This window comes from Agaricus bisporus (assembly GCF_000300575.1).
Source record: "Agaricus bisporus var. bisporus H97 unplaced genomic scaffold AGABI2scaffold_1, whole genome shotgun sequence".
Lineage (NCBI taxonomy): Eukaryota > Fungi > Basidiomycota > Agaricomycetes > Agaricales > Agaricaceae > Agaricus > Agaricus bisporus.
Genome location: NW_006267344.1, coordinates 1,040,426 through 1,066,417, shown reverse-complemented (window position 1 = coordinate 1,066,417; position 25,992 = coordinate 1,040,426). Strand labels below are relative to the sequence as shown.

Sequence of the window (25,992 nt, the reverse complement as noted above, 5' to 3'; positions counted from 1 at the left end):
TCTGCGATCTGGCATTGCATATATGTATCTTAAGATTCCAAAAAGTTTCTTAGGTATGGATGTAAGCGTACCTTTCTATTTGATTTAGCTTCGGCTCTGACTTTTCGTTCTTCATCTTCTTCAACTGTAAGTCCACTGAGACTACTAGTCTCTTCTTCTTCCTCCTCTTCCTCCTCCTCTTCCTCCTCCTCTTCCTCTTGGACTCTACCTCCACCATCTCTTGTAGACACATACGCACTAAGCGTATCCAATGTTTCCTTCAAACTCTGTCTCTTCGGACTGGTCAAATTAAAACTAAACGAAACCGGACTATCCGGACTCGTTCCAGGTTCATGCACATAAGAAGTAGAAGAACGTGAAGAGACCGAAAGTGAAGATGTAGGTGGAGATTGAGGTGGCAAAGGAACATTAGCCGGGTCAATGGTCTTCACTGTATTTCCTCCTCCTCCTCCTCCTCCAAGAGAAGGGCGACGTAAGTAACCATTCGAGTTAGGTGAAGGTGGAAAGATAGATGATGATGTTTTGGCGAATGGTCGGAATTCGTCAGATTGGGGTCGCGAGTCTGGTGGTGGTGTAGATGTATATTTGGGTGAAGAAGAAGAAGAGAAACTGGAACGAAGACCACTCGCGGTTGGACTTGGTCTAGAAGAGGAATAGCGATGAGGATTAGCTGCTGGAGAGGCAGTGGTTATAGGGTATGTCGTTGTCGTCGCCGACGCAGAAGTTGACGGTGAAGCGGCCTTGTTAGAGGGCGTGCTTACGAGAGACGAAGCGGATGATATTGAGGATACCCTCACACGGGAAGTTACAGACCTCGTAGAAGGTGTGGAAGGTGAAAGTTCGGGAGATTCATTGGCGTTCTTGACCATGGCCGACACTCTTGAACGAATCTTGATAGGCTGCAGACCGGTATCCGCATGGTTTTCGGACGACGACGACGATGGAATCCCAAGTTCAGATTGGGCAAGGCGTGAGCCTTGAATTCGTGTTAGAGTATTGGGCAATGAAGGTGAAGGTGAATTGTGTTGGAGAGAAGAAAAGGATGATGCATGATGAAGAATTGTAGCCGGACTATCATGTCGCTCTCGTGATTTCGGTCGAATCTTGAAGGTATCAGATGAAGCTGGAGAACGTCGATTACGAGGTTCGGGAGAAGGTGATTTCGCTTTAAAACTCGCGTCGGATGTTACACTAGCACTAGCTTTAACTCGCGCCGTAGTCGACTTTCTTGTACTACCAACACCAATGGTAGATGTCGGTGGGGACCGTACTCGTGTAATGGGTGAAGATAAAGATTTGAGAGGAGACGGTGGTCTGCTGTGGTTTGAGGGGGTGTCCGGTTGGGGCGTATGTGAACTGGAGGTTCTACGCAACGCGCTGCTGTTGACTTTGGCTTTGGGTCGGATGAGAGGAGTGTTTGTGGTTATGAAAGCCTTTGTTGGAGAGGCTGGAGGGGATGTAGGATGCGTGCTATTTCGTGAAGATGGTCTGGAAGAAACGGAGGACACATCGCGGTAGGTCGTGGTCAGCCCCGGAACAGTCACCTAAACCTCAAGTCAATATTTTCTGTCGTTTGAAAACATAGAAAAATAAAACTAGAACTTTATGTTTACGTGTTGGATTGTTCATCGCAACCGCCGTCATGGGCTGACTTTGTCGTGGGGGGAAGAGAACAGGAGTAGAGAGATCAAGGAAAGCTCGGACGACGTGACCAAATGAATATGTATCAATTGACCCTGAGATAAGATAGTTTTACAACGACTACGACGACTTTACTATTCCCTTTTTCACCAAGACCTCTTCAACGACTTTTTCGACCAATGCACGCAGTGGGCTTGAAGAGCCATCACCGAGGGCAGCAATCACACTTTTCTCAATATATTTGCCGACCTGGTCAACTTCTATATTAACCGTAGCCCCAATAGGCTTCTTGCTCAGAGTAATCTTTTCTTGGGTATGTTGGATGAGCATGATGCTAAAGGTGCGGTGGGTATCATCGACGGCAGTGATGGTGAGTGAAGCACCGTCAATGGTCACATATCCCTTTGGAATCAAGTAGGGTAGGAGAGAAGGCTCAGCGAATTGGAATGTGAGGCGGAGAGAGTCACCGTCGGAGACTCGATGGACTATCGTCGCAGTGGAGTCGACGTGAGCCTGAGGGACAATTCAACAAGGATGAAAAGCGAGATGGTATTAAAAACATTCCTGGACAAGGTGACCACCGAAGCGGTCGTGTGCGCCCATGGCTCGTTCAAGATTGAGTTGATCGCCAACCTTTCGCTCGCCTATACAAAAATGAATTTTACCTGTAGCCACTAATGATACAAGACAGACCGAGATCAGTCCTTTGCAAGGTCTCGTTGGCAAGCCAGACTTTGAAAAAGCCGCCTTGTTTGGCAAGGTCGAACTCGGTCACGGTCAAGCAGGCACCATTGACTGCGATGGAATCGCCTATATGACAGTCACCGAGAATGGGGGCTGAATCTGCAATGGAGAGAGTACAGCCATTCTCGTCGAGGGCGATGGCGGAAACGGTGCCAAGGTGCTCTATCTGTGAGATATGAGAGAGTAGTCAAGAGGACAAGGAAGAGGACGGACTAGACCAGTGAACATGATGATAGGGACGGGTTAATAGATTACGTGGATGCTGCGCTTACCGCTCTTGAACTCGGAAATGCAGGACCGTCCTCCCAAAGGCTCCGTCCAGTCCCGCACGCTTGCTCAATCATGGCTGGGTCAGTATCTCGTCCGCCACTAGCATGCCCTGGCTGACGTGTTTGCCAGCTCTGCCAGCCAAAACTCGTCTTTTCTTCTCACTTGGATTTTGTGTCTTTGGTGTAGCAGGGCTATTCGCGTCGAGCCAGCTGGAGAAACAATATCCGGCACAAAAGACAAATGAGGAAACAAAATAGGTTCATTGTAGGTTCTGTGTGTCAATAATACAATGGGGGGAGGCTGCTAACATGATACAGGATACTATATGTTCTATTCCTAACGGGTGCTCGGCCGACGACTTAGAGGGACCAAAAACTGCGGGTCGAAATCGGGTATATGGGCAGGAGTTAGAGGAGTTTGTTTGTGATCGGCTATATCTGTCAAGGAAGTCATAGTAGGATAGCGATGGCCGTCTTCGTTTGCAAGCTTGAATTCCCAGTCGCGTCGTTCCCAGTCGGGGATCATGTTCTCTTCGCCTTTGGACCGACGGCGGGTCTTGCCACAGAGAAGATCGCAGATAAAGTTCCACCAAGAGTCGAAGAAGATGATGGAGAGGATGACCGTTGCAATAAGACCGACAGTGATGATGCCTATTCCGATGACTTTCCACTGGGTGGCCTCTTCGGGGGACGTCGGGAGAGGTTCTGGAAGACCGGAGGAGGGAGCCGAAACGGGGACCTGGAGGGCTGAAGTAGTAGGGGGGACATGGGTGACAGGAGTGGGTGTAGGTGTAGGTGGAGACGAGGATGAGAGGTGGGTGGTGGTGGATCTGGTCCTGGGTGCAGATGAGGTTGGCTCAGCCAGAAAGAACGTCGTTGAAGCGGAGGACAGGGCCGGTGGCGGCAACTGCGGGCCCCAGAGAGCGTCGATGTCACGGGGCGTCAAGAGGGGCAGGGCGAGGACGAGGGCAGGAGCGGCGACGGCCAGGAAACGCATGAAAGAGATGCGCTGTCACAGTGTCACACAGGCTCTCGTCTTCTGCCATGTCTGCCCGCTCGCCAATGTGGTTCTGCCACCAAGTGCGTCGACTCTCTCGTCCCCGTGACCCCCAGCTCATTCTCCCCCCTCAGTGCCACGCTGAAATGCGCCCACTCATGGTCTCTCTCACTCGCTGATCCTCCCCTGCACTGACTAATCAACCCTGCAGGCCCCAGATCCCGTCTGCGCTTCCTGTCGCAGCTCCTTTGTCGAAAAGGTGGCTGCTTTCCTGCTCTCTCACTCTCGCTTGCCTCACCACCCCACCAGATCGAAGATCCTCAAGACGATCCCCGCCAATTTGCTGCACCCGCACCCGCCCCGCCTCCCGGTGACCACGATGCCGCTGGTTTCGACAACTTTCTAAGTGTGTTCATTCCAAGCACTTTTGTCTCTGCTACATCTCTCTTTCAGTTGCTCTGCAGACCCTTCTCAACCGTGGAATGGACCCCGCTGATCAACCACCCCCTCGACAACAAGTGAATCTCTGCTGTTCTATCTCGTTTCTCGACACTCAGACCTTCCTTTCTAGCCTCCCTCCCGTATGACATTCCAGTTTGGCAATGTAGCCGGTCACCCTCGACAGACAACAGTCACGTTTGGCACTTCCCCGTCACCCCCAGGTGCCGTACCATCCATGTCAGAGTAGGTGTCTTTTCCCATATCATCCTCCGGCTCCACCGACCTTGTGCCCCAGATTCATGCGTAGTGCTCCCAGCCCTTTCCCCCAAGAGGATACCCACGCCACTCCACAGATCAACGGTCATCTCTTTTCTCAGTACCTCATGTCTCTCCTTGGACAAACGAACCATCCTATGATGCCTCTCTTCATGGGCGGCGGTATGCCAGAGAGTGGTAGAATGGGTGACTATGTCTTCAGTCAAGATGGTATGTATGCCCTCTCTTGACTTTTCCATCTGTCCTCATGTCCTGCTCAGCATTAGATCAAATAATTACGCAAATCATGGATTCCACTAATACCAACAGGCCCGTTCCCGCAACCGAAGAGATCGTTGAGCGCCTCCCTCAAGAAGTCCTCATGGCTGACAGTACGTTCATCTCTGCTCTCTTTCTCACACGCACCCTCATTCCTTCTAGGCCCTCTCTTGACCAAGGATTGTGCGGTGTGTAAAGATCAGTTCGAGTTGGGGACAGAAGACCCAGAGCAACAGATCGTGATTACTCTCCCATGCAAGCATCCGTTCCACAAGATGTGTATCCTTCCTTGGTTAAAGTCTTCCGGCACGTGTCCTGTATGTCGATACGCGCTTGTCCCACAGCCTGGGCAGCCTACATCGCCAAACCCCAACGACACTACCGCTTCCTCGTCCTCCCCAAGGCCCACCGCCAATGACCCACGCCCAAGATCACAATCACCCCCCAGCAGTCCACGCCAGTCGCCAAGGTCAACAACATCAGGTTCAGTCCCTGCCCGAAGCAATTTTGCTTCGTTGTTTGGTATGGGAGGCAGTCCCAGACACTTCCATCGTCCCTCGAGTTCCTTTCCGCAACCACCCACAGCACGACCGTCGTCACCCAACTCCCGACCGGCTGAGCGGACGTCCTCGTCCTCTAGGTCTGGCTCACGCAATGACCAACCACGGAATAGTGGGGATAGGCGCCCACATTTTCCAGGCCAGTGGACCGATGACATGTCGGATTTAGATTGAGAGTTGTTCCTTGTAACCTTTTTTTTTTTCGCTTCCTCTCTACCTTACATCAAAGTGCACTATAGACATAGTATCGTACTGCAATATGAATGATGTATTTTATGAGTCAGCCGTGCCACCCTAAATGGGAACACCGGTGATATAGAAGCTACGCTGGTGGAGCAAGGCGGCACAAGGCTTCACATAGCACACAGCGACATTCTTCCGTTCTTTAAAGAGAGAATAAGCCTTTCTGACAAGAGGTGGTGGAGCATATTCAGGCACACGAACAAGGCTCTCACACGGATATAATCAGATCTATCTACATATATTGTTCCCTGTCTTCAGACAGCGTGACTGAAATTCTACGATGCAACAAAGACACACGATCCGCTTACGCGAACCGGACTTTTTCCCCTGGACGGCCATCGGATAACAGCACCACAGCCTGTAACATGGTGTCAGCATTCACACCAAGTAAAACAAATATATACATACGTATTTGCCACTTATTTTCCAACCGGGTTCCGTCTCATCGAGTTTCTCTGCTACGTCATCTCCTTCGGAACCCAACCCTACAACAACATCGCTCTTGATAGTCCGCAGACTGGCAATTCTGGGAGCGCCAGCTGCACTCGCCATGGGTCCAATAGCAACATCAAAAGGTGTACTTGCGGGTGCCGCACAGTCATATGTCAATTTGCGATGGTTGAGATCTCCCTTGAAGATGACGAGATCTGACTTTGATAAATGGAAAAACAAATCAGGGGCTTCGGAGTGCAAATCCCAGTAGGTATAACCGGTGCACCAGAAAGGATGCTGTTCATACACCCATTTCCCTTCTTTCTCGTATTGCTGAATACAAGAATCATATTCAGTGTTCCGCGACAATTCACGTGAAAGTTCAAGCGTACCTTCCACCGCCTTCCCAAGCGACGCAGGGATTCCAATTCCTCTTCACTTGCCTTTGGGAACAATTGCCCATAGACCATAGTGTTCAACAGCCAGTTCCAGTCCTTTCTGGTCACGTCGGAGACAAACCAAGCGAACCGTTTCCCATGGAAGTGGATCTGGTTTGCCAAGCCGCTCTGCAGTAGGAAATCGGCTATGATACGGTATGATTAATGTTCAGCAGCCAGAGATTGAATGACTCGTGTACATGCCATATACCATATCACAATACAACTCAAACCCTGCATTGTCGAGGACGAAGTCGATACGCCCACCTGTCTTTTGCCGAAGTTCCTTCACGGTTTCCCATAAGCGGCCAAGGTCGTTACCGAGAATATTCTTTTCTGTCGCCGCTAAATGGTCTCCACCAGTCGACTGCAGTGCTTTGATCTGCTCCTCTGACATGTTGATGAGGAGTGAGAGATCCGTTGAATTTCCCCATAGGCAAACTCAAGGCACAAAAGTCAGTTTATCGAATGGTGCACTTGAACTCAAGCTACCTTGTGTAAGTTCAAGAAACATGAGGCGCTCCGCCTCCAGTTCCTCCTGGTTTGATAAGCCCTCCGCAATTTTGAATGGTTCAGCGAAACGCATGGACAATTCGAAAACAGCATCGGCTGAACGGGAAAAGGTATCGCACTTGGCTCATTGATCAGCAACGAAAGAGAAAGAAATGAATGTCTGATTCGAGTACTTTTTGCCGATAAAATACGTCATAGTCTTTCCAGAATTTGCTGACACTGAAGCATTCGTGAAGACGACGGTACTTGTACGCCTCCGCGAACAGCCAAGGCGCATTCATAAAGTCCTTTCCTGCAGAGAAAGCGGATTCAGAGAACATCAGGTTAAGGGTCGAAAATCAACTACCTTGGAAGTACTTTGCAATTTCTTTGTTCCAAAGAGCAACATCCGCCTCGCTATCGTCAATGATGGGCCGCAACTTAGCGTTTCCGCTAAGGTCTGTCATAAGCCCACCCATGCGTTCGATGCTTTCTGAGAGATCGACGACTCGTTCCTCCTCAGCCTGGTCGTTGAGTGTACGGATAGCATCCTCAATGGCCTTTCCTAAGATGGTGGGCAGCCTTGATTGCATAGTTGCATGAGCAAACGAGTACTCATGATAGCCACGATAAGCGGGCCAAGGGGGGTTGTTGGGATCGACCTGCAGAGGGAGTTGGAAAATTGAAGAACGGGATGGAAAGAATATAGGCTGACCCTGGTGGGGGTTCGGGGCCAGGGAGCCTTGATATCTGTCTTCTTGGGCAGATGGCCAAGGTGGAGGGTAACCCGGGAGGGAGCGCCACCCGCTTGCGAAGCTTCGGTATTGGACATTGTTTGCGACAGCTATAGTATAAGTATAAGTATAGGTGGAAGGTCGAGTCAGACTGGCTGCAGAGGAGAAGGTGCGTCAGTTTACGGGAGGAAGAAAGGGGCTATTATAGGGCACCTAGGCTGAGGGGAGTGATCAGTGATAGAGATGAAAATGATGGGAATATGGCGGCTTTATAGCAGAATTCTTGCAGGATACAAATTCATCTTGCAAACAAGAGATAGCGGCCCTTCGGAGCCAATCCCCGTGCGCTTTCTGAAAACACGCGCTTTGCTGTCAGCGAGACTCCAATACAATATCGATCTAGAAGGAAAACGGCCACACCGGTGGATCGAATACACTTCGGCAGTTGACTTTTTCCCGTAATAGCTCTCCTTACCGCCTTCCATGTTTGCAATTTGGGTATCAAAAACTTCGTCCTTTTGTCGAATTCTGCAACTCCAAGGGCATGACGTCACCGCCTACTTTATCCCACCCGCGTCACTCTGTTTTGTATTCTGCCGGTGGACGAGCGCTAGGTAAGTACGCTGGAACAACATACACACGTCATGGATCACTTCGGGCTACCTAATTCAGAAAAGGAAAGATCAGAAAGACATGGAATGAATAGCCGGTGTGAATTTTGAAATTTCCTGCGGAATCACGAGACCTGAGACCAGACCCAACATGGGCACGTGACGCTTCGCGCGGTGTGACGCGACTTGGCAGTTGCTGTTCTAGACTCAGGGGGTTCCCTGGTTGGATAACTAAACCCACCATTACGTCGTCTTTCTGAGTCTACAATTTCGAGCCTTCCATGTCGCTATGGAAGATTGGAGCCGACGATGTTTCTCAAGAAACCCAGAGTTTCAAGGACAAACTTGCCAGTAAAGGTGAGTGTTCTCGTCTCAATTTTACAGCCCCGGCATAACCTTGCAAACGTTCAGAGGGACAAATTGCGGCTCAACAGGCCCAGCTTAATAAGAAAGCCCAAGAATTGGAAGAACTCCAGGCCTCATTAAATGAGGTACTTCAGAAGGTTCGTGTATTCCGTACTCTTACCAGTAATTGCATTCTTAATCACTTTCATAGCTGGTTCAGAGGGACAATCATGTGCTTTGCTTACAGGAAGATTTGACTCAATGCAAAGAAGACTTACGAAACGAAAGGAATTCTTCACGCAACATAGAGGCCTCTCTCAGCAATGCAAATTCCAAACTCAAGGACAAGGACAGAGAGATACGAGATCTAGAAGCTTCGCTGGAGCGTCTTTCTGAAACCTCTAATGACCACAATGATCGCGTCAAAACGTTGGAACACGAGAAATCTATACTTGACTCGCGGGTCCGTGAGCTCGAGTCCCAAAATCGACAGCTCGAATCCACTCTTGCCGTCAGCAACCGTCGCGCCCCGACTAGGTCATCATCTGCTCAGTTCAATGACCTCAAAATTATTGCGTTGGAAAAAGATACAGGATTGCTTCGGGAAAAACTGTCCGAGAAGGAGGCAGAGTCGATCGGTCTTCGGACGAAGCTATCTAATGCGCAAGATCAAGTACTGCGACTGGAAAATGAGGCGCAGGCAAAAGAAACAAGGATAAAGGCTGAGGTCTATGAAATGCAGACGCTTCTGCAGGAGAAGGAGGAGGAGCTGAAACATTATAAGAGCCAACAGGGAGGCTGTGATAGAGAGGAGGAACTGTTACAAAGGATTGACGAGGACGAAGCCAGGATAAGCGCACTTGAGGCGACGCTCGCGAAGTCTGACGATGTAAGAGGTTGGAAAGAGAAGCTCCGGAATGTCGAGCGACGATTGAAAGCTGAAGTCGACAAGGTGACAAACCTCGAATCGCGAAATGCTGACATACTTCAAGAACGGGACGATGTGCTTACCGAATTGGATGATATGCAGGACATGCTCCAGAAGCTGAAGGATGACGTTCAAGAAAAACAAGAAGAAATTGACAGTCTAAGGCTGGAACGGTATGTCTTTTCTATCATATACTTTTATAAGCCTCATTTGTGCTAGGAAATCTCTGATGTCTGCATTCCATAGATCAAATGAAGTTCAGGCACCGATCAATGAGACGGGTGCTGAACCGGTCCAGTCTATTAATGAAGCAGACGTGAACAACGTCGAGAAACTCCTTAATACAATCGAGCGGCTGAGAGGGGAGCGTGACAACTTGCGCCGAGACCTGCAATTTTTGGAGATGGAATTCAAATTTTCTACCGAGGCATTCGAGAAACGTCTGGCGGAAGTCCATATTCATAACCAGCCCGGAACGCAATATTCGTCCGTGTCGTCTGTTTCGCAACCTCCCCACGAGTGTAAACACTCTATGGCGCATTCAGTAGCGACGGATACCACCCTTCCCCGCCATTCACAGAACGGACAGGAACAATGCGAACAGCTGCTTTCGGAAAGCATGAAGTGCGAAGGGTCTCCAACAAATCACGCAGAGACGGAGGCGGAAAGATGTTCTGCGCTTCAGGAAGAAATGGATGTTATGGCTCGTCGATTCAAGAAATTGGAGGAAAAGGTCCAGGATTCAGAGTGCAGGCAGGAAGTCATGATTCACGATCTCGAAGCAATAACAAGCGAGCGAGATGATCTCATTTCACAATTGGAAGCTAGGGATACAGAAGAAGATATGATGAAAACTAGACAAAAGGCTCTGCAGGACAAATTAGAAGAGGTTGAAATGCATCTCGATCAAGTATCGAGGTCTCTCGAGGTCGTCGAATCCGAACGTGACTCGTTAGCGCTGCAGGTCCAAAATTTGTCGAGCGACATTGAGATCGCCAACGAGGAGCTAGCTGACTCAGAAAGCCGCTACAGCGACCTTCAATTCCATCAACTCTCGACCATGACCTCAAGCGAAGTCACACAGACACTCCGCAAGCAAATAGCGGAGCTCGAGGGTCGGGTCATGCGGCGTACTGAGCAAGTCGGAATCCACCAGCATGATATCCATCGCCTCGAAACTAACCTAAGATTGTCAGAAGAGCGGATGGCAGAGATGACGATGGAAATAGAAACCCTTGAGACAGAGAAGGAAGCGATGCTAGAAGATTGTGCCGATGCAAGGGACGCTAGAGATGAGGCGTTGGTGCGAATTGAGGCACTGGAAGAAGACTTGGAAACGTTTGAATACAAACTTGGTCGGAGCGAACGGGCACTCAACGCCATGATTTGTCTGCTTCTCCAAACAAGGGTACACCATCAGGAATCACGAGCTCACATCGCGAAGCTTGAAACTGAATATCGAGAGTCGCAGTCCATTAGCAAGAATATCGCCGATGATCAAGCTTCGGCGACTCACGACTTACGACAGATGGCGATTGCATTTGCCATATCTCAATTGCAATGTAACAAAATTGCCATTTGGGCTCAGAAATCCATTGTTGAGAAAGATCGTCTTCTCTGCAACCTTGCGCTCGCAAACGAGCGCGTTAAAGAGCAAGAAAGCCTTGGCCGGCAATTGGAGGGCGACACATCTCGACCCACATCATCGACCATATTTTCCGTATCTTCGTCTGTGCTGACTGAGTCCGATGCTCCTGGAAGGGTCAACTCTCCCGTTGCACCTGAGGACTACACTGTTTCGAAACAATCCTTGCATTCGGCAGTCGAAACGCAGGAAGCTCAGCAGGAGCGGGAAAACGCGATTTCCGATCTCGTACAAGAGACTGAGTGTCTTCGAAAGGAGTTGTCAGAGGTAGTGACGACTTTAGAACAGGAACGTACGGACAGAGCATTTTCGGAGGGCCGACATGTGGATGCACTGGGGGTTGCGCAACGTAAAGTCGACGAATTAGAAAGTCGAGTGCAGGACCTCAGCGAGGAAATTGTGCAATTATCTTCGTTACAAGAGAACCTCCGGATGGAGAAAGAGATGGCCCAACAAGAAGCTGTTGTTCTACGCGGTAAATTTGAGTCTTCCTCGGCGGAGAGAGTGGATGATGAAGCGTCACGGCGTGATCTTACCGTTGCGAATGAAAGACTGTCCAAAGAAATCCACCGCTTTCAGGAAGAACGAGAGGAGTTAGTTCAGTGTATGAAATCCCAGGCTGATGCGCATCTTCAGCAGCTAAATACCCAAAAAGCCGAGTTACAATCCCAGGTCGATGATTTGATGCGTACTGCCGAGGATCAGACCCGGGAAATACAGATCTTATCGCAAGAACTCGATCAAGAAAAACAGCGATTCCAAGAAAGCAATGATAAACATGTGTCACTGATGGAAGATCTGGAGACTGCCCACTCGAATCTCTCCGCGGCCCAGGGGAATATTCCCAAACTTCAGAAGGCTATTCAGCTTGGCGAAGATGCATTGGCTAGAAATGAGAAGGAGAAAGATGATTTACGCCAGGATATCACAAGCTTAGAAACCCAAATGCAGAAGTCATTGTCTTATACTGATTCTCTTCAACGGCAGATCCGGGATAGGTGAGTATTTTCGTCGCGTCACCTGCTACGGGACTCATGGTTTTACCAGCGAGCATGCCCTAGAGAAGCTTAAGGCGAAGCTTAAAGATACTCAAGGCGAGCTCTCCCGTGCAGAAACGACCGCCAAAACGGCGGAAATAAACCTCAACCTCCAGGCCGCTCAATTCAAGCGCGAGCTCAGTAAGCTTCAGGATCAGCTCACGGGACGTCATGATCTAGACGAGGCACTCACAAATTTGGAGGAGAGGAATAATGAGATGGAAGAATTACTCAGAGCCAAATGCGCCGAGATCGAAGAAAACGATGATCGTGCACTTGAGTAGGCGTATTTCAGAACCCATCTCAGCGATGAGCTGATTAATTTCCAGGATGTTGAAGGAAAACAAGAAGCTCTCGACTAAAGTGGAGGCTTTGGCACGAAGGGTGCAGAATCTCCAGACCAAACTTACTGCTGCGAAGGCTGCAGCTGCAGACTCTAGACTCGCTGCCCGGGCGGCGCCAGTACCTGCGAAAACTTCTTCAGTACCAAGCAAGGTAGCCGAAATACAGACTCAACCAACCCGCCGATCCCTGCATCAGCCCACGAATACAACTGCCTCGTCAATGCCTGCCGAAAAGACGGAGTCAGCTTCAAAGCCACATGTGACCCGTGCACCTTCCAGTTCGGCTTCTTTACGACCGAAAACTCCTGTAGGCCCTACTCCCGTCTTCAAGCTCCGTACACCGGAACAGCTGCAGAAGCAGGGACAAACTGAGAAGCCGCCAGCCTCGATCGTGGGCGTCAAAAGGCGCGCACCGGATGAGTTCGAGGCAAGCAATAGCATTCCTCCGCAAGGGTTTACCATAGATAGTCTTCCCAGCAGAGAAAACCCCAGCAGAGAAAACGACAGCACTACTCCCCGTGTACGGAGAACGTTCAATAACCTACAACCTGGCTTCACGCCGATACGTAATAAAGCTCTTGCCTCACCAAAACGCCAATCTGCTACCATTCTCTCAACTCCGCTGATTCAAGACGTGACAAATAGCCCACGGAATAGCGTGCCTTTCGATTCCGCTCAGCAATCGAAACGCAGTTGGTTGGGTAAGATACGCGGAGCGGCACCGCAGAGCGTAGTCAGGCCTGTATCCCGACAGGTATTCACGTCCATGCCTGAGGCACATAGTCATAGCACTCGATAATTGGCTGTTACCATGCATCTAGTACATCGTATATTTTGCACTGTATAATATACAACTTATACACAATCTGTAATTTATTCCGGCATTAGAGCATAATGTCGCTAGCACTGAACGTTTGATCGAAAGCCCTGCCAAGTCCGAATCACACGGCGACGAATAACTTGCACGAACACCTCATGTTCCTCAAGCACGACGATGCGCCAGAATACGCCGACTTGTCCTCTGATGTGCGGGATACGACTGATTGGAAGATCGGGGTCTTGAGGGAATTTGAATTCCCGCAGGACATTTCTTCAGTTGCTATCGATCCCCTTCTTGGTCTCCTCGCCATAGGTGGTCCTTATCTAGACTCGTCATTCGAAATATCCATCTAATGACTTAAATGTAAGGCACGACTGGAGGCATCATCTACATTCATGGTGGACCTAGTGTAGAGTCTAAGCTCCAACTTCCCGAAAATGACCATGTCCGCTTCCTCCAATTCGCGTCTTCCACTGAAAAACTAGTGTGCCTCGGTGAGGGAACACTGGGTTATGAATGTTCTGCGCTAACTCTTCCTGGCCGCAGATGGCTGCAACTTCATGCACGTATGGGATCTCTCGCCATTGGGAAACCCTAAACGCCTTGCTACTGTTCGTTGGGATCCAGTAACGTGCGACCGGCTTTTCGTATACTATACTGAGCTTAACCACAAACTCCTTAGGTTCATGATACTTTCTCCGTCTCATGATCATGTCGGTATATAAATCTATCTAATTGACCAGGTGATAACTGACCAAGCCAGATATTTCTTGCGATGGGCAACGGCGATCTGAGGACCTACGACGTTGCTTGTATGCGGAAATCGCCTTACACCATTCATAACAAGTGGCGGCTTTATGAAGAACAAAGGTTGCAGACAGGATTATCCCCGGTACCCTTCGACAACCCGTTAGTGTTGATTAAATCCTTCACCTAGTATCTATTGAAACCGACTCTGGGTTAGGAGATCTCAAGTTGTGGAAATCTTACCCCACCCTCGCGACTTGGCCTTCTTATTCATTGCCTATGAAGGTGAGGATGAACTACTCGTACTGTTTTGAACCGCTATTTAAGTCGTTCCCAGCCGGTGTCGTCTTGTTGGACCTGGTAAATGATGTCTAGAAAATGTGTTGAATCGCTAACACTGTGTACTTAGAAAGAACGCAACAGTGTTCACACATATGAACTTATATATCCCCCAGGAGCTCCTGGTGGCGCAGGCTATCTCTCCCAGGTAGAGCACTCAATTTATAATTAACTGATATGGTCATCTGAGTCCAAGAACGGTGTCAGGACATTCTAACGGCTCGTCGACCATCGATAACAAGCATAGCTATACATCCAGCCGGTCATTTCTTCGTCACTGGTCACGTTGATGGAGCTTTTGCTTTCTGGGCAGTTGAAAATGCGGACCAGCCAATTCTTGTCCGAACTTTGGAGGACCTGGACGTGAACTTGGTCGATACTGGTATGCTTGACACTCGCCTCAGTGAGGCCAAACCACCCGGGCACGGCTCAAACCGCCGAGAGCCAATATATAAAATTACCTGGAGCGGCTTTTCGAACTCGAAAGATTCTCGTGGGGGTGAGACAGCCTTGACGATATTGGGCGGCTTTAGCCGAGGTAATGAGCCCGGATTAACCACATTGTGGTTCCCGGCCTTTAATCCCAACGATCCACCTTCAGATTCTACTTCCGCGACAACGCAGAGTCAGCTTCATCCTTTCATGGTCGACGCCATTCGACAATCTCTAATAGAGAAACATTCTTATGTCTATTCCACGGATACCCCTGTGCAGGATTTCTATCTCGTCCCCCGCAATAGCCCTCACTTTAACTATAGTTACGATGCACATACCATTTTGATGCTGGTAGAGACGGTAAACGATGAGCGAGCGTTGATTTCAAGAGAGTTTCCTCCCCCGGTTTTCTTTATCCAAGGACAACAGCTGACGCAAGCAAAAGAGGCGCAGACAGACAAAAGTGACTTGGATGACCTGGATAATGTGTTGCAATCACTTTCGATCGCAAACTCTCCTCAATCTGCAGGTTTGCCGTACGGTCTCTGTGGGGCAGGATTTGCCGCGGATACCTATCAAATGCACGTTCTTCCAAAGGAATTTTACCCAATATATGTCAAGGATAACCATACAAGTACCAAAAAACCTAGAATCGGATTGTCGGGCGGTATAGCACAGATGGAACCTTTCAGCGAAGCCAAACGCAAGGTAGGTTTTTCTTCATGACATGAATGTCTTTCCCTCACCTTATTTTCCAATCAGTATCAACCGTATCGCATTGCTATCTTTGCCACCCGAGAGTTGACTGTTCACTTCTATAATTTTAGCGATCAGCTTCTTCAAGAAGCTGAGGGAGCATCACTGGAGCATGATTTCCCTGACGCCCTTGATGAACTCGAGATTGACCTCCGACCCGTCTTGAGCCTCATAGATTCTGAGCAATATCCTCATGAAGGGCACCGACAAGTGAAAGCTATTACTGCCACTCAGCTTGCTGTGGGATCAATGGAGTGTGCAATTGTCCTGAGCACTGGAGAGCTCTTTGTTTACCGCTCTAAACCATCTCAGACAGCACGAGGAACTAGCGGATTTCAGGATAACGAGTTAAAGTCTTTAACTCACATCTCAGTAGAACCTTGGAAGAGTTTTGTTCCATACTTTGCGCTTATCGCACCGGAGCGAGGTGCAGTTGAAACTGTTGCTATCTCGGAAATTGGTAAGGAATTCTTGACTTAGGCGACCACTTATCGACTCTTTTGTAAGGTTTTGTTGCCGCGTCGTTCAGCGGTGGTTCACTCCTTATTGTTGACATGCGAGGACCAGGCGTGCTGTATAGATCCACAAAATCTGGAAAGGGATCTAGACGATCGTCGAGACTTAGCTTCTCGCATATCCCGGAGATTAATACCATGACATCCGGTGTTGCATCTCTCACTTGGGTTATTAGCAGGACGGATAAAGGCTAGTGATCCATTTGAATTCCCATTCGGGTTTGAGTTACACGCATAAACAGACCCAAAAGCATGCATACGCTTGCTTGCTTTGCAACTTTCTGGAGACATGGACGTTTACACAGTCTCCCATTCCCGCGCGGGATTCGCTGTCGAGGACCCTATAACTGTGAATAAGTTGATAGCAGATCCTTTGCGCGGAGGAATATTCGTTGTCAACAGCAAAAGTGGATCGATTTGTAAAGCAGACAAAGGGCGTTTTGCGGACATCATACATTTTAGCGGCGGGGAAAGTGAACCTGTGGTTTTAATTACGGCTGGTGTGAAATCTGTGCGGAGTTTTTCCAACATCACGGGTGAACGAGTGGGGAAGGCGGATTGGCATTCTAAATATGGGAAGGTGATTGGCGTGCAAATCGTTGAGAGGCTAGGTGAGTCCATGTTATATTCAACAAGTGACCCGAAATCCTGACGATCGTGGCAGGTTCGATTGCTTTTGTCGCCTATACCGACAAGAGTGCCTTACATATCTCTTCGTTGCCTCGTTTGGAGCACATACTTACCATTTCAGCCCTCCCTACGCCATTAAGGCAAGCCTCCAGTTTCCTCCGCCCGGTTAATACCAATGACTTTGTCTATTAGATCGATCAGCATAGATGAAAATGGGGATTTCATCAGCTTGGAATCTGATCCTTCTTCTGGGTCGGTGCGGTCAGCGATATATGGCACATTATTCAATTTTCGTCGCATAGACGAGCTACCACTTCTTGACCTTGTTACTACAAAAAACCCAGTGCCCACGCAGCCTCAACCGGTTCCCATGGGCCCCTCATCTTACCTCTCTTGGTTTAATTCCAAGCAATCAATGTCGGGCTTGCAAGTTGACGAGCTACGTAGGTATCTTTGTACTAGAGTTGAGATCACGGTGTTGATAACCTTTTAGTGGGTGGACCTGACAGACCACAGCCAGTCAAACGCACACGCGATATAGTACCCAAGAAAGAGGAAACCGCTTCCGAACCAAGCTCTATTATATCTACTGCAACTGCAACACAGTCTACTATATATAATCGACTGACATCCGCTCTTGAGGAACGAGGGTGAGTGTTCACTGGCCTACGGCTAAGCCCTGTCTGATATATTTTCTAGGCAAATGTTGGGGGAACTTGAGGAGAATTTCAGGTCGCTAGAACAGAGTAGTAAGGATATGGTTGCACATGTGAGGTTCAGATATTTAGGCGTTCTTATTATTCTGACCACTACAATTCCAGGCCAAAATGCTAGCAGCAAAGAATACCGCAAAGTCTTGGTTCAAATTTTGAGATTCCATACAACATAACGAAGACATGTAATTCATTACTTTGCTCCAACCAGCTTTTCAGTCAGATTGGCGGTAAATTTCTTTCGTGCCTCATTCAACATTCCCAGAAAGCCGTCCTCACTTGAGGTATTCTTTTGATGATTCCACTCTTCTACGTGATTCTGAATCTTATTGTCACCGTTAAGGGTTATCGTAACAAGAGAGTTAAGCGTCTGGAAAACCCGATGAGCTCCGCCTGTTTTCAGAAATTGGACGAGTACGCCTGACCTTGGTGGGGGTAGATTCAGGGTTACGGTAGTATGATACGTCCTGATCGATCAATACAACGTTATGAGGAACTGCTTGCGGGTTCTCCAATACTCTGAATTTCGGTATGTCTGCTCGAGGAAATAGCTAAGAGCGATTAGAATCGACAGCCCCCCCTTTAAACGCTGAACATACTTTGGCCAAGGCGATGAACTGAGCCTGAATGGTTTTCGGCCCAGTGGCAATTCCTATTGGGTCGTGGAAAACTGCATCACTGGCATAGACACTAAATGTATCCTGGTGAAAATATAGATGAAAGCAACGTAGGAGTTGAAGAAAAAAGTGACAAACTTCGTTCGGCGAGCAAGTATACATCTGGAACTCGGTCATCAACATGCATATAAGGACGCTCTAAGAGCTCACTTCTTTCAGCGCCGCTATAACGCTCTCTTCATGTGGTTTGGTGGAGCGCTCTTTGAGGTTTTTGGATTCCTCCGCTTTAAGACCAGATGCGTTTTTCGACATTATTGAAGTGAATGGTACCACCAAATGTCGCAGACACACTCGTTTTATACAGCGCCAGATGATTCAGATATGCATGCGTCATCGATGCTGTAGATCGAGCGGGAAGATCTCAGGTCGTGGGAACGAGGAGCGTGACTTTAATCACAGTATAGGGTCGCATTGCGTGGAAGTAGCTGGCCAACTTCATCTACCATATGACGACGTACGACAGACTACACAGGCAGTGTCGAACACTCGAAAATCTTTTTGACTCGAAACTTACCACATACGCTCAACTTGCAGCTACTCTTGCACAACCGGAACAGGATGTTGAAGCTTCAGGTTCAAGCAACCGTTGGAAGGACTTGGAGCAAGAATTGGACGACCTCTTGTTAAAGGTACGAACCTATACTCGCATGATTGGGTGGTCGTTAACGCAACCAAATAGCTGGAAGAAATCAACGAACAGCTTTCGACATTAGCCAGTAATCCTGATATACTATCAGCCTCAATGCTTCGAACCATCCAACGGCACCGGGAATTATTCCAGGATAACTCGCGAGAACTTAATCGAACAAAGGCGCGAGCTTGACTTACCTTCATATCCTTCATATAACAACTTATACTTCCAGACAAATATTCACGCTGCCCTCGATAAAGCCAGTCTACTGAGCGGAGTACGAAACGATATCGAGTGCGCCAAAATCCTTTCTTTTCAAAGCTGTGATTTGACGAATTGCCTAGTGCCTACAAATCATCTGCAGGAGAGTCGTTGCTGGCAGAAAGAGGAAGGATAGACAATTCACACAGGATGACAGACGATATTTTAGCGTGCGTCGTTCTGTAATTTTATTTTCCATCGTGGTACTTATATCCGCTAAGTCAAGCATACGAAACACGTTCCGAATTCTCACGTCAGAGAACAAGCATTTCCAGCGTGAATGCTCGGATGGTGGGAGTCATCAGTGAGCATATATGTTAAGACTCACACCTGAAATTTCTGAAGCATGGTTTGTAGATAAAATGCCAGGAATCAACAACCTTGTCGGCATGATTAAATCCAGACGACGTCGAGATTCTATCATTTTGGGGCTCTTGATTGGAATTTGCACGATCATCATTCTTTCGTATGTATGGAATTGACCGGTCTTAACTCATGACTACTGCCTTCGGTCATTTTCCATTTCTAGGCATTTTGGTTTATATTCAAGCATGCGTGAGTAATTGCAAGGTTTTCGTTATATTCAGACTAACCATTATCACAGTACTTTATGTTTATCCTTTGTTCTAATTCACATCACTCATGACGGAGAGGAGGCACTTGAATTTGGGTTGTCATTTCGTCTGCGTTTAGCTGATCGCCGACTACCTGAAGGCGTGTGATCCCCACGGCAAAACCTCTCCCAATTTCGTTCGAAGTGCCGCACAGCACCACATTTTCTGTCATCCAGGGAGCTAGGCCAGGCTGTTTCGATCGACCATTTCTTGACTTCAGCGACGATTGTCAACATTTTCCAAGTTTGTGACGTGCTCATATTTATATCGTTATAATCCGACTCGACCAAGATCCGGTCGTCTGCACAGGCATCAATAAGTGCTTTAAACCTCGAATGTCTCTGGTTAATGACCATGGAGAGCGAGAGAAAGACGTTAGTGTATTTGGTCTAGCTGATCGATGAGCCCCTGGCATCAAAATTATGATCGATATTACCTCGATAGATTTCCATGTTTCTGGACTAAAGCCACAACTGTGCATGTCGATACTAATGCGGTAGAACGAGTCACCGTGCTTCTTGTGCAGTCGACTCAAGAGATCAATGGTAGCTTGTTGTGATTTGACACTGTGGATGCTGGCATTGCGACCGAGTTCTATGGCGATGTCCAGTTGTGCTTCAAGTATCACCAACTGGTGGTCAAGGGGAACGGTGAAAGGAGTGAGTCTGCGAGGTGATGCATCGAAATTATAGGGAACGTGGAACGAGCGATCTAATCCGACTTCTCCGAGCATAGCATGTGGGAACGCTGCGAGATTTTGGCGGAGCTCGTCCAGTATATGGACTAGCAATCGTGGAGTCGGCAACAGACCTAGCAGAACATTCAAAGCATCTCGTTGCTCTGAAGTGGGTTCGCTCGAATGGTCTAGAAACAGGCGATTATAATGTTCTTCCTTTGATATTGTAGGATCTGTTGTGATGAAATGAGAGAACCATGGGTGATAACCTGTGGTACATAGGCGCGGACACTGTCATTGGTTCCTAGGCTGGCAGGACGATGAAGCAGAACACACCGAAACAGGGTATTACTTTTGATGGATGACTGGTCGCCAAGTTGCGTACTAGAGGCTGGTCTGATTCACGGCTCGCCATAGCGCAGACGGTGATCTGCAGCTGATCCATCGCCTCGGGCGAGATCTGGGGTGCGTCGCTTGGATGGCAATGGACATCAACGACGTGCCTTAGTACATCGTCCGATGGTAGGTCAGCCATTGACAGTCGTGACGATTGGCTCCGCTTGTGTTGGCGCAAACGAGCGCGGTCCCTGATTGGTTCGTGTTGTATATTTATTTCCGTAACCCCAGCGAGAAATTCGATGCTCCGCAAGTTCCGTTTCACAGCTTCGCTTTTTCGTTCAATGTCTTCTCGCGTCTTTCTAGATGCATCACCTCCATCTTACCAAGGGCCTAAAGACAGACTGGACAAGTCTGCTTTCCACAAAACGTTGACCGTCTTATCAGCACGCGTGCCACCGAACAAAACCGGCCAGCTCCTAAAAGCGCGCGAGCTCAAGGGGTGTGTACTGAGCACAGGTATTATGTTGCACCTCCTCATTTATTTGCAGAGCCCTTATGGACTTACCCAAGATACGGAGCGTCGTTTCCGATCCGGAGAATCCCAACGGGTCTCGCTTGGTGCTACTACGGACGGTGAAATATTGTGGGCCTCAAAATTCTAATGCAACCTACTTACAGTACTGATCCTTTGTAAGCAAGCTGAACTACCTCCTGTGGCACAAGAATATCTTGGGAAGGAAACTCAGGGCCTCGTCAATCATGAGATCAAGTTGGACTATGACTACTGGTCCACTGGTCCGTCGATCAACATTTCTTTTCAGCCAGATAATTAATGACTGATCTCAGATGATATTTTGCAAACTATCCTGCCCGGCCAACTTCGAGAAGGTGCCCCTAGTGGTTTCGCCATGACTGGTCATATAGGTGAATTATGCCTCATGCCTGGCGAGCAGTCGTAACCAATGTCGTTAGCGCACGTCAATCTCTTGGAGGAATATTTGCCATACAAGTATCTGATTGGCCAACTAATTCTAACTTTTTACTAAATGTTTCGCTAAGTTATTTTAATTTGATAATCGATAGAAAAACAAAAAAGTCAGAACGGTTGTCAATAAATTGGATTCTATACACGCTCAATTTCGTGTATTCGAAATGGAACTTATTGCTGGGGATCCTGATTATATCGTGGAACATGTGAGTTATTACTCCTTCAATTGCTTGTGGCTCTCGCCGATGATCTCCTAGCACGAATCTGATTGTCGGTTCACATTCGATTTCTCTCAAGTGTATTGGAATTCAAGGCTCCATACGGAGCATGAGCGACTGGTTCGAATGTTTGAACCTGATGATGTAGTAGCCGATGTATTTGCAGGCGTCGGTCCCTTTGCGATACCCTCTGCACGAAAAGGATGTGCTGTCCTTGCCAATGACCTGAATCCCGCAAGTCATAAATACCTTGAGAAAAACGTTGCTGATAACGGAGTTTGTCCCCACTCTAGTTTCTTCATCATAATCTACCCCTAACTCCATTTGCAGGTAGCTGACAGAGTGCGCACTTTCTGTGAGGATGGGCGGGAATTCATACAAACCATCGCAAAACAGCTTCATGATGACCCACTCCCTCCGTTTAATGGACCAGCATTGAGTAGAACTCGACGAGAGAAAGAGAGACGTAGAGCTCGACTCCAGCACATAGCCGATGCAGCACCTAATCCCGTTGCCAAGAGCCGCAAACGCATCTGCCACTTCATAATGAATTTACCAGATACCGCAATTTTATTCCTGAATGCATTTCGTGGCATGCTGAAACCTGACGAGGACGACAACCTGCTGGATACCTACGAGGTTATGCCTATGATTCATTGCCACTGTTTTACCAGGGAAATGGATCCGGAGAAGGCAGAGGTTGACATCCGGAAGGTACGGCTGTCATTCGCTCCTTCTTTCAAAGTCTGACGGCATTGTCCACAGCGAGTAGAAGAGCAATTGGGTGCTCCGCTGGAGGAGGATGTAACCTTTCACCTGGTACGCTCGGTGGCGCCGAATAAGGAGATGTATTGTATTAGCTTCCGACTACCGCGTGCAGTGGGGATTGGTAGATAGTATTTTTACGACTCGATCCATCCAGTGGCGGTGTACGGGCATCTATCTTCGGCATGCCAAATTAGGCAATTAAGCTCAGGACTACCCTGAGGCCGAAAAATTCACGCCGACAACGCCACGCCCATAAGTACTCTGTGCCCTTACTCTATCCCGTACATCCCCTCGGCTAGCCCCATCATCTCCAACTATGGCTCCAGGCTTTCCAGTCCTCCAAACTGTTCACTGCGATACCCCCGAATCCAAAAGTTCGGTTCTCTCGTCAGCTCTCAAGACCGTCCGCACTGCCGTGGCAGTTCCTGAGAACGAACTCAAACGTTGGAGAAGAACATTCGAGGCAAATGCCAAACTTGTCAATGGTGAAAAGTGAGTTCTCAATATCACCTGGTCACACTTATTCTTTTCTCACAAAGCCCCTTTTTAGGTTTCTAGATCCTGAGAGCTTTGTCAACGCTATTGCTCCAAAAGGCGATCTCACCAAAATCGACCGTGCTCAGTTTTCCATTCTTTTCCGTGTAGCAGACACGTCGCGGCGTGGCCTCGTCTCCTGGGAAGACTTCACAGTGTTCGAGACGCTGTTGAAAAGGCCTGACGCTGACCATTGGATCGCGTTCCAATACTTTGACGTGTGAGTATCGACCCCTTGGTCATTGCTCTTGCTCTGACCTTGGTTCTCGGTAAAATCAGGGACCATTCTGGTTACATCAGCTTTGACGAGTTCAAGACTGTCTTTTCTGCAAATGTTGGACCAGATGCCATTCCTTTTGACTTTGATTGGTACGTCGCGTTGTTCCTGGGTCTGCACCATTGTTTTCTGATTTTTTTTTAGCGACTGGGTCAAATTATACCTCGGGAAGAAAAACGGGACACATGTACTAGGCTGTTCGTCAAAATAATCGTGGACAGAAAAGACATTGCCCTTACCCAAGTTTAGATAATGAGTTTACTCAGTTAATGAAGGGCCTGCAAGGCGAACGACTTCGCCAAGCATTTCGATACCTCGATAAGGACCAGGACGGTTATATCACCCCAGAACAATTCAAACATATCATTTTAGTACGCCGTAAACTTTAAATTAATTTACGTCTACCTAAAATTCATATAGGAAATTGCTGGACATAAACTATCAGACGCTGTTATAGACAGATTGCCAACATTATGCACTTTAACATTAGGGCAACGCATATCGTATTCAGAGGTCATTGCCTTTCATAATGTCGTCAGAGGTGTGTTTCATTTCAAATCTTTCCGGTTATGGTCATGCTGATTGCTTGACGTAGAGATGGACATGATAGAGAGGTATAATAAATCCTTGAATGCGGTGGTATATGCTGATGTTCCTCAGAATCATCCGTGAAGCCACAGCAAAAAGCAAGGATGGCCGCATCGACCAATCTGATTTCCTTAATCACTCTTCTTCCACTTCCCGTTATTCTTTATTTACTCCTATGGAAGCCTCTATAATTTTCCATTTCGCGGGCCGTGGACTTCCTAACCAGCGATTAGCCCTCGTTGATTTTGCTCAGCTCTTAGATCCAAGATGGAAAGCACCCTATGTAGAACCCGAACAAGCCGCTAAGTCCACCAAGTCTATATTCAACTCAGTCATGCACTCGTCCTACAACTTTATTCAAGGCGGTATGTGGAGTCATTGCTGCCAATCCTGCTCGATATTTAGGCCTTTCCAGGATTTGCCGGTGCCTTTGGTGCAACTATAGTCTATCCTATCGACATGGGTGAGTTTATGAGGGCTTGATTTCTACAGCCTTCTGATCCGTTTTCTTTAGTTAAGACTCGGTATGTTGAACATTGCTCTCTGGCTGTTACAAATTGAGTGTTTGCCTTGATAGCATGCAAAATCAACGTTCGTCAGTAGTGGGTCAAGTATTGTACAAGAACAGCATAGATTGCGCCAAAAAGATCTTCCACAACGAAGGTTTCCTCGGCTTCTATAGAGGTCTTGGACCTCAGCTTATCGTTTGTCGCGTCTCACGTCTCACTTCAGTATCCTAGTGATAACCGGAATACGTAGGGTGTTGCTCCTGAAAAAGCGATTAAGTTGACTGTCAATGACCTTGTCCGTTCTCGAATGATGGATATGGAGACCGGTCGGATTCAGCTTAGGTGGGAACTCCTTGCTGGTGGCATGGCAGGAGGATGTCAAGTCGTACGTATCCTCAATGCTTTCCAATTTCTGGTGCTGAAGCCAGCCTCGGTAGATTTTTACCAACCCATTAGAGATTGTGTAGGTTTATCAGTTTGGCGATCCAAACTGTAAGCTTAATATTGGTTCGTAGAAAAATTCGGCTCCAGGTTCAGGGTGAGGCCGCCAAAGTGGAGGGTATGAAGCCCAAGGGTGCGGTTCATATCATCCGACAATTGGGTATATTTGGCCTATACAGGGGCGCTTCTGCATGTTTGCTTCGTGATATACCCTTCTCTGCCATATATTTCCCTGCATATGCGCATCTCAAAGCAGATGTATTTCAAGAGGGCTACAATGGAAAACGACTATCTTTTCTCGAGACGTTGTCAGCAGCAGCGATAGCGTACGTTTTTAAAATTCAACAAGACTTTTGGTTTAACGAATTTGGTAGTGGAATGCCAGCTGCGTACCTTACGACTCCGGCCGGTAGGTTCAATCTTCTGACTATCCTCAAGTTCAAGTTGTAATTAATTGCTCCAGATGTCGTGAAAACTCGCCTCCAGGTGGAAGTTCGCAAAGGCCAAACTCACTACAAGGGCCTTCGTGACGCTTTCGTGAAGATCTGTATGTTCCTTTTTTAAATAAGCAGATACACAAAGAAACAATTGTTGACGCGCATGCAGATCGGGAGGAAGGTTTCCGTGCTTTATTTAAAGGCGGTCCTGCCCGCGTGATTCGAAGCAGCCCCCAATTTGGATTCACACTGTTAGGTAGGTCTATCCATTTCCACGTACTGCAGATGGGAAACTCACCGATTTGTAGGTTATGAAACACTCAAGTCTGCGGTGCGTCGGCTTTATTTATTCCTCTTGACACCATCATGAAAACTCATTTATACGGGGCTCCCTGACATTTTTAGTTCCCCGTAAGTTGACGTGAACCGTTGATGAAAGATGCGCTGACACAGCATTAGTATCCTTGGCAAGAAGCTCCTCCTAAAGTTAACACTGCACTCACGACTCGTGCTGATGAGCTGGCTAAAGTCCGGGCAAGAAATGCACTCAAGATCTTGCTCGATGTTCATGGTGATTTTGGCAGACGTGCCGGTACTACGGGCGCGCCCTTGTCATTGTCTCATCCAAAGCTTTCCTGATCCTAG

General features: G+C 48.0%; 10 protein-coding genes across 10 annotated transcripts; 5 read left to right on the top strand and 5 right to left on the bottom strand.

Moving 5' to 3' along the window:
• Positions 1-1,707: 1,707 nt before the first annotated feature.
• Positions 1,708-2,633, bottom strand: AGABI2DRAFT_182135 (hypothetical protein). The gene is made up of 4 exons (XM_006454077.1): positions 2,599-2,633; positions 2,335-2,551; positions 2,206-2,285; positions 1,708-2,154 (listed from the first exon to the last, which is right to left on the bottom strand). The coding sequence occupies exons 1-4, from the start codon at positions 2,611-2,613 to the stop codon at positions 1,762-1,764; spliced, it is 705 nt and encodes a 234-aa protein (XP_006454140.1). The 5' UTR covers positions 2,614-2,633; the 3' UTR covers positions 1,708-1,761.
• Positions 2,634-2,991: 358 nt separating this feature from the next.
• On the bottom strand, positions 2,992-3,651 carry AGABI2DRAFT_113898 (hypothetical protein; the record flags this gene model as incomplete). The annotated part of the gene is made up of 1 exon (XM_006454076.1): positions 2,992-3,651. The coding sequence occupies one exon, from the start codon at positions 3,649-3,651 to the stop codon at positions 2,992-2,994; it is 660 nt and encodes a 219-aa protein (XP_006454139.1).
• Positions 3,652-3,698: 47 nt separating this feature from the next.
• Positions 3,699-5,360, top strand: AGABI2DRAFT_113897 (hypothetical protein; the record flags this gene model as incomplete). The annotated part of the gene is made up of 9 exons (XM_006454075.1): positions 3,699-3,734; positions 3,786-3,812; positions 3,863-3,910; positions 3,961-4,057; positions 4,105-4,169; positions 4,223-4,335; positions 4,388-4,578; positions 4,629-4,739; positions 4,789-5,360. 9 exons carry the CDS (start codon positions 3,699-3,701, stop codon positions 5,358-5,360), a joined length of 1,260 nt encoding a protein of 419 aa, XP_006454138.1.
• A 251-nt stretch (positions 5,361-5,611) lies between these two features.
• Positions 5,612-7,791, bottom strand: AGABI2DRAFT_189443 (hypothetical protein). The gene is made up of 9 exons (XM_006454074.1): positions 7,738-7,791; positions 7,506-7,679; positions 7,158-7,452; positions 6,985-7,103; positions 6,791-6,929; positions 6,503-6,739; positions 6,254-6,444; positions 5,838-6,194; positions 5,612-5,787 (listed from the first exon to the last, which is right to left on the bottom strand). Exons 2-9 carry the CDS (start codon positions 7,620-7,622, stop codon positions 5,734-5,736), a joined length of 1,509 nt encoding a protein of 502 aa, XP_006454137.1. The 5' UTR covers positions 7,623-7,679; positions 7,738-7,791; the 3' UTR covers positions 5,612-5,733.
• Positions 7,792-8,416: 625 nt separating this feature from the next.
• On the top strand, positions 8,417-13,233 carry AGABI2DRAFT_113895 (hypothetical protein; the record flags this gene model as incomplete). The annotated part of the gene is made up of 6 exons (XM_006454073.1): positions 8,417-8,492; positions 8,547-8,638; positions 8,692-9,581; positions 9,628-12,051; positions 12,101-12,370; positions 12,420-13,233. 6 exons carry the CDS (start codon positions 8,417-8,419, stop codon positions 13,231-13,233), a joined length of 4,566 nt encoding a protein of 1,521 aa, XP_006454136.1.
• Positions 13,234-13,370: 137 nt separating this feature from the next.
• Positions 13,371-17,721, top strand: AGABI2DRAFT_182132 (hypothetical protein). Its single transcript, XM_006454072.1, has 17 exons — positions 13,371-13,566; positions 13,623-13,748; positions 13,801-13,967; positions 14,018-14,163; positions 14,219-14,286; positions 14,339-14,361; positions 14,411-14,488; positions 14,548-15,238; positions 15,305-15,483; positions 15,538-15,991; positions 16,039-16,236; positions 16,289-16,657; positions 16,711-16,816; positions 16,869-17,119; positions 17,170-17,326; positions 17,376-17,445; positions 17,498-17,721. The coding sequence occupies exons 1-17, from the start codon at positions 13,410-13,412 to the stop codon at positions 17,546-17,548; spliced, it is 3,291 nt and encodes a 1,096-aa protein (XP_006454135.1). The 5' UTR covers positions 13,371-13,409; the 3' UTR covers positions 17,549-17,721.
• Positions 17,722-17,751: 30 nt separating this feature from the next.
• Positions 17,752-18,336, bottom strand: AGABI2DRAFT_60928 (hypothetical protein; the record flags this gene model as incomplete). Its single annotated transcript, XM_006454071.1, has 3 exons — positions 17,752-17,940; positions 17,989-18,090; positions 18,217-18,336. Coding segments are annotated over 3 exons (411 nt in total), but the record flags the coding sequence as incomplete, so codon positions are not given.
• A 162-nt stretch (positions 18,337-18,498) lies between these two features.
• Positions 18,499-20,818, bottom strand: AGABI2DRAFT_189440 (hypothetical protein). The gene is made up of 9 exons (XM_006454070.1): positions 20,585-20,818; positions 20,009-20,517; positions 19,552-19,961; positions 19,316-19,483; positions 19,180-19,262; positions 19,042-19,128; positions 18,930-18,991; positions 18,746-18,877; positions 18,499-18,695 (listed from the first exon to the last, which is right to left on the bottom strand). The coding sequence occupies exons 1-3, from the start codon at positions 20,781-20,783 to the stop codon at positions 19,599-19,601; spliced, it is 1,071 nt and encodes a 356-aa protein (XP_006454133.1). The 5' UTR covers positions 20,784-20,818; the 3' UTR covers positions 18,499-18,695; positions 18,746-18,877; positions 18,930-18,991; positions 19,042-19,128; positions 19,180-19,262; positions 19,316-19,483; positions 19,552-19,598.
• A 56-nt stretch (positions 20,819-20,874) lies between these two features.
• AGABI2DRAFT_182128 (hypothetical protein) lies at positions 20,875-22,748 on the top strand. The gene is made up of 8 exons (XM_006454069.1): positions 20,875-21,086; positions 21,136-21,230; positions 21,287-21,382; positions 21,434-21,511; positions 21,684-21,781; positions 21,833-22,069; positions 22,124-22,507; positions 22,559-22,748. The coding sequence occupies exons 1-8, from the start codon at positions 20,887-20,889 to the stop codon at positions 22,688-22,690; spliced, it is 1,320 nt and encodes a 439-aa protein (XP_006454132.1). The 5' UTR covers positions 20,875-20,886; the 3' UTR covers positions 22,691-22,748.
• A 129-nt stretch (positions 22,749-22,877) lies between these two features.
• Positions 22,878-25,986, top strand: AGABI2DRAFT_147499 (hypothetical protein; the record flags this gene model as incomplete). The annotated part of the gene is made up of 18 exons (XM_006454068.1): positions 22,878-23,053; positions 23,112-23,315; positions 23,375-23,464; positions 23,517-23,569; positions 23,622-23,743; positions 23,793-23,913; positions 23,968-23,986; positions 24,033-24,325; positions 24,376-24,427; positions 24,538-24,664; positions 24,720-24,854; positions 24,907-24,932; positions 24,985-25,236; positions 25,285-25,319; positions 25,374-25,457; positions 25,517-25,603; positions 25,656-25,678; positions 25,807-25,986. The coding sequence occupies 18 exons, from the start codon at positions 22,878-22,880 to the stop codon at positions 25,984-25,986; spliced, it is 2,079 nt and encodes a 692-aa protein (XP_006454131.1).
• Between the last annotated feature and the right edge of the window lie 6 nt (positions 25,987-25,992).

Coding starts and splice junctions, on each gene's coding strand:
- AGABI2DRAFT_189440 (XM_006454070.1), bottom strand. CDS start 20,783: ATGGCTGACCTACCATCGGACGATGTACTAAGGCACGTCGTTGATGTC. Junction 20,518..20,584: donor AAAAGTAATACCCTGTTTCG/GTGTGTTCTGCT, acceptor TATGTACCACAG/GTTATCACCCATGGTTCTCT. Junction 19,962..20,008: donor AAACATGGAAATCTATCGAG/GTAATATCGATC, acceptor TCGATCAGCTAG/ACCAAATACACTAACGTCTT.
- AGABI2DRAFT_189443 (XM_006454074.1), bottom strand. CDS start 7,622: ATGTCCAATACCGAAGCTTCGCAAGCGGGTGGCGCTCCCTCCCGGGTT. Junction 7,453..7,505: donor GGCCCCGAACCCCCACCAGG/GTCAGCCTATAT, acceptor CTCCCTCTGCAG/GTCGATCCCAACAACCCCCC. Junction 5,788..5,837: donor GGAAAATAAGTGGCAAATAC/GTATGTATATAT, acceptor ACCATGTTACAG/GCTGTGGTGCTGTTATCCGA.
- AGABI2DRAFT_182132 (XM_006454072.1), top strand. CDS start 13,410: ATGTTCCTCAAGCACGACGATGCGCCAGAATACGCCGACTTGTCCTCT. Junction 17,120..17,169: donor CTTGCAAGTTGACGAGCTAC/GTAGGTATCTTT, acceptor ATAACCTTTTAG/TGGGTGGACCTGACAGACCA. Junction 17,446..17,497: donor GTAAGGATATGGTTGCACAT/GTGAGGTTCAGA, acceptor CTACAATTCCAG/GCCAAAATGCTAGCAGCAAA.
- AGABI2DRAFT_182135 (XM_006454077.1), bottom strand. Junction 2,286..2,334: donor CTTGCAAAGGACTGATCTCG/GTCTGTCTTGTA, acceptor ATTTTTGTATAG/GCGAGCGAAAGGTTGGCGAT. Junction 2,155..2,205: donor TCGGTGGTCACCTTGTCCAG/GAATGTTTTTAA, acceptor ATTGTCCCTCAG/GCTCACGTCGACTCCACTGC.
- AGABI2DRAFT_182128 (XM_006454069.1), top strand. CDS start 20,887: ATGCTCCGCAAGTTCCGTTTCACAGCTTCGCTTTTTCGTTCAATGTCT. Junction 21,782..21,832: donor CTGATTATATCGTGGAACAT/GTGAGTTATTAC, acceptor ATGATCTCCTAG/CACGAATCTGATTGTCGGTT. Junction 22,508..22,558: donor CAGAGGTTGACATCCGGAAG/GTACGGCTGTCA, acceptor CATTGTCCACAG/CGAGTAGAAGAGCAATTGGG.